The sequence below is a fragment of the Alligator sinensis genome, unplaced genomic scaffold (genome assembly GCF_000455745.1).
Source record: "Alligator sinensis unplaced genomic scaffold, ASM45574v1 scaffold381_1, whole genome shotgun sequence".
In the NCBI taxonomy this organism is placed as follows: Eukaryota; Metazoa; Chordata; order Crocodylia; family Alligatoridae; genus Alligator; species Alligator sinensis.
In genome coordinates this window covers 317,751-322,472 of record NW_005842440.1, presented here as the reverse complement: position 1 = coordinate 322,472, position 4,722 = coordinate 317,751, and the positions used below count along the sequence as shown (strand labels likewise).

At 48.8% G+C, this 4,722-nt stretch overlaps 1 protein-coding gene across 5 annotated transcripts in view; it reads left to right on the top strand.

The window, feature by feature from the left end:
- Nucleotides 1-1,805: 1,805 nt before the first annotated feature.
- RBM25 (RNA binding motif protein 25) overlaps nucleotides 1,806-4,722 on the top strand; it is a 43,382-nt gene continuing 40,465 nt past the window's right edge. For 2 of the 5 annotated variants that reach the window (XM_025211974.1, XM_025211973.1), the window contains exons 1-2: nucleotides 1,806-1,977; nucleotides 2,473-2,567. In XM_025211974.1, the coding sequence (XP_025067759.1) occupies nucleotides 2,519-2,567 (49 nt within the window). In that variant the 5' untranslated portion in view covers nucleotides 1,806-1,977; nucleotides 2,473-2,518. Of the gene's footprint in view, nucleotides 1,978-2,472; nucleotides 2,568-4,722 lie in introns of those variants that run through there. The other 3 variants (XM_025211975.1, XM_006030358.3, XM_025211976.1) reach the window with 3 other exon arrangements.

Below are 4,722 nucleotides of genomic sequence, written 5' to 3'. Positions count from 1 at the left end.
AGAATGGTTCCAGAGAATAGAGCTAGACCAGTGGTTCTCAACCTCTGGCCCAGTCAGCACACTGCTGTGGCCCATGTGACATCACGTTAAAACATTTTTTAAATGGATACACAGGAAGTTGTGTGGGTGCAGCCCACATAACACATTAAGAGCTGCAAGTGTGGCCCACTATGGCAAATAGGTTGAGAATCAATGAGTCAAACTGTTCTCAGTGGTGACAGGTGATAGAACAAGGAGCAATGGTCTCAAGTTGCAGCAAGGGAGGTTTAGGTTGGATATTAGGAAAAAAATCCTCAGTAGGAGGTTGGTGACGCACTGGAATGGGTTACCTAGAGAGGAGATAGAATCTCCATCCTTGAAAGTTTTTAAGGCCTGGCTTGACAAAGCCCTGGCTGGAATGATCTTGTTGGGAATGGTTCTGCTTCGGGGTTTGACTAGATTAGAGGTTCCCAACCACCAGGCCGTGGCCCAGTACCAAGCTGTGAAGGGTTGGCTGCCAGTTCATGGCATGAACCTCCTGTGTGGACCCCTATCTATTTGCCTGGGTGAGCAGCTTCTGCGGCTGGCAGTCACGTGCTGGGCGGTGAGACAGCCCTGAGAGGGAGGCAGCCAGCTTCATGCACCCTGTCCCACTCCTGTGCCAGTCTGCAGTAAAAAAAAAAAAAAAGGTTGGCAACCACTGGACTAGATGACCTCCCGAGGTCCCTTTCAACCATCATTTTCTATGATTGTGACTGCCATTGATCATGTAGCCATTTTCTCCAGCATGATAGGAATAACAAAATATAATTAAAAAAAGTCCACAGTGCTCTTTTCTTCAAACAATGACAATTTTGGATAGGACACAACTCTGTCTTCATAATAGGACTTACACCATACTCCTGGTCTCTGTGAATACTGCTACCCTTGCCACTGAAGATGGGGTAGAGGGAAAGGCGGAGGCTGGCCCCCAGCAGGTCCTAGTTCTGTGAAGACCTAAGTACTCACCAGTCTTCCTGCATGGGCATGAAAAACCCATAGACAATATCGTCTGATGCTTTTTGGACACCGGACACGAGTGGAATGATTGCATGAAACAGACTACTCAGACTCGCCCCGGGTCCACCTGTCCCCAGTCCACCAGACAGTCTCTGCCTCCTCCCTATTTACAGCCCCTTCTTTTCGTTCCATCCACAGCATCCTGACACTTGTGGTAAGTACAGCAGCTGGTTAGGTGAGCAAGTGTTTTCTGGAGGGCAAAGTGATGTGTCTTTGGTCTTTTTGCAGAGTTTCGTTGTTGGGGTGGGGAGGGGGCAGGGGATAGGTCAAGGAAGGGCTCCCCAGACCACGGGCATCCAATACCTATTACAGAGGTGCCCTTGCTGGGGGGTGCGTGTCTAGTACGAGGCCTGCTCTGGAGCCAGGGGCTAAGCCTAGGTTTGCTTTGCCTCCGCTGGCAGGGAGCACACAAACACCGGCACCTAGCTCCAGCCTGGCCGGAGCCAGTGAGTGGGAGCCCGGTCGGGGGCGGGGGGCCGGAGCGCGCCATTTGGAGCAGACGCACGCGGGGCTAGCGCGCTCCGCCCCCGGCGCAGCGGGAAGCCGGAGCTGGAGCCCGAGCCTGGGCATTCTCTTGACCTCAAGATGGCGGCCCTTTGGGAAGGGTCACCATCCTCGCCTCGCCTGCCCCCACCAAAGATGGCGGCGGCGGGCCTCGGCGCCCTTCTAGCCAGCAACACTCTATGGTGAGGTTGGTCGGGCTTTGTGCGCGCACGGCGCGGACGTTCTGCCCCGCCCACCTCTATGATCCGAGCAGCGCGGTGCAGGCCGGGCCGGTGGCGGAAGGGCTGGCTCACATGACCCCGCAACGCAGCGCGGCGGCGGCTTCGGGCGGTGTGTTCGCGGCCTGCAGGCGCGCGGAGGCCTCGCAACGCGGCTGAGGCGGCGCACCCGCGCCCCTCCCCCGCGATCCGCGACTGGGGCGGCGAAGGAAGGAGGGTCCCCCCACGGCCCGTCCCCTCGGGGCAGGGAGGCGGGCCCGGCCTGGCCTAACGCGCGGGAGTGAACACGTGTGAGCGCCCCACGGGCTTCGGGGGAAGCGGGGCCAGGCGAGGGGACCTGCCTTGTACTCCTGGCGCTGGCGGGGGCGCCTCAGCCCCGAGGGTCGCGTTTAAAACGCGTTGGTTGGGTGGCTGTAGCCTAGAGGAAGCTCCCCCTCCCCCGACGTGGGGGCGACTGGTCCCAGGTTGTTGCTTCCCCCCCGGCCAGAGATGTCTTCACAAACTGGACTTAAATGCCACTCTATCCCAGTCTAGACAAATTGGCAGGAGGGGACAGGCGGCTTCCCTGCGCCCTGGTTTCAAGGATGGGGGACTGTCACAGCTGGTATGCATGGGCTTTCTCTGGGGAAGTGTGGAGCTACCTGCTCCAGGATTTCAGGCATGGTCCAGGGTGGAGAGTGAGGGGCCAAATTGATCTCTTGCATTTCCACAGTGGCCGGCCTCCCCTGGGTGACTTTTCCCGAGTCAGCTGTATTTCCATGCTCTTTCCCGAGAGAGCGTCTGCCCGTGAGGATGCTGTAGCTCCAGGCACGTGGGACACAGCTACGTTTCGGGGAGAAGGCTCCCAACTGTTTTCAGAACTGGGGTGTGCAAGGACACCTGATGGACTTCAGTGGCGCCTTGCATGGGCATAGTGGTTGACTGGGGGTACAAGGTGCAGGATCAGGGCCTAAATTAAGCATAGTTGAGACTGATATCTGAGGACTACAGAGGGGTGGGTTTTGAGAAGAGTAAAGACGGTGCTATTTTGGCAGCGTGTGGCAGGGAAAGCTTCTGAGTGTATGTGCAGAAAATAAGTTTGAGATGCAAACTTGGTTTGTGGCAGTCCGTTCTCACTGTATTCTGGCTGCTGCACAATTTAAGCAGGTGTGAGACTTAGAGAAATTTATTCTAATTTGAATTATTGGATTTGTACATAGGGTACTTTTATTGCTATTTGTTTGTGGCTATCGCGTTTGGAACTGCTGCCCAATGTAGTTTGTCAGCAGATTCAGACGTGGACAGTATGGATCTCTCTAAAGAAGTAGTTGTTTGTCCCATGGAAATTTATATTTTGGCTTTATAGAAGAAAAGGGCTGAGGGATTGAAGGAAGAGAGGGATTTCTCTAAAATGTTATCTGCCCTTCGATCATTTGTTTTACACCAAGCATAAGTGTCTCAAACCAAATGGCTGAAAATCTGTGATTAAGATTATTCTGGTCTAATTTAGACTTCAACCCTGCATGCACTGAAGTCTGAAACAGTGCTTATCTGAATAACTTTATTTTCTGGGGTCATCCAGTTTTGCAGCCTTTGATTATAGGCATAAGTGAGATGAAAAATGCAAGATGTTTGAGGGCAGCCTAAAAATGGTAAATAATTTTCACTGTTCCATGATGTTTAAAACAAGGCATTGAAGATCACTGCTATAATGGTGCAGTATTCTTATATGGGAATTTCTCTAGTATTAGGAAACTTTTAAACATGTCAAAAACTTGCTGTCGACACTGTGGAAAGAATGAAGTGTCACTGAAACAGGGTAACAGTGTTGAAATAGAATTTGATGCAGGTATAACACCTCTTTTACTAAGTTCTTATGTAGTTTACAAGCCTTGTCAGACCAGTTCTACACATGTGGTAAATAAAATCTTTCAGACGTTTGGCAAAACATCCAGTCAATAGGAAAATAGCCGTCCTAAAAGTAGGTATTTAAGTATGTTAGAATAAGCGTGCACAGATTTTGTCAGGGTCCCTATATGCACCATATTTAAAAATCTTGGACAAAAACTATTTTTGAGGTGGTTTGATTAAAAAACAACAGATGTTTATCAAAAGTGAATTAGATGTAGAATTCCCTTAGTTCAAAAACTGTCAATTTACGTTATGTTTCCCAATAATATATATCTTGATGTAGTCTAATCATACATATATTAATAGTCAAAGGGATCTTGCTGAAGGGGTGTGTTAAAATCAAACCTGTATTGGCAGAAAAGCTAGAGCAGCTTAACTGTAGGATTGCTAATATACTGACACAGTTTACATTGGCTTGAAAGAAGAGGGCACAATCTTTAATGGTAAGGCTATTAGTGGCAAATGGTTATTTTCACCAAGATGGTAGTTTCTGGCATATAGTTCAGTTGGCAAAATTAAGAAAAAAGGCCTTGATTCCATTAGTTATAATTGATTTTTACTTGTGAGGAATTCATAATCTACTTGTTTTGTCTAGTCACTCATCTTAATTAAAATATTTAGTTGCTCAAAGCTAAGCTAAGAGTACTTGCAGTTGGTTTCTTTAGCCATACCATACTAATATAATGGCAGCAGTAGTGCTGGCTTCTCAAATTTTACTAGCTTGTCAGAACTGTGGCCCTGTAGACATGCTTCGTAAAGTGAGCATAGTACAGGTTCCATATTGTATTGTGGAATGGTTCTGCATTCCGTGATGGTGTCTGTGTTGCAGATGCCTATGCTCCAGGTGCTAAATTGTGATCATTGATAAATTTTATACAAGATGAGTCCCTTGAGTGCTGCTTCTAATGCACTGTTCAAAGTTACCTTTGACTTCGTATAAAGTAGTATTTAAAAAGTAAGCTGTTATGTATACTTCCAGGTTTTTTCTGAGTCATGAAAATAGACTTCAGCCATTCAGTTACTTACCTTGCACTCTGTTAATGCTTTGGTGTAATCTGAAGTTCACCCCCCC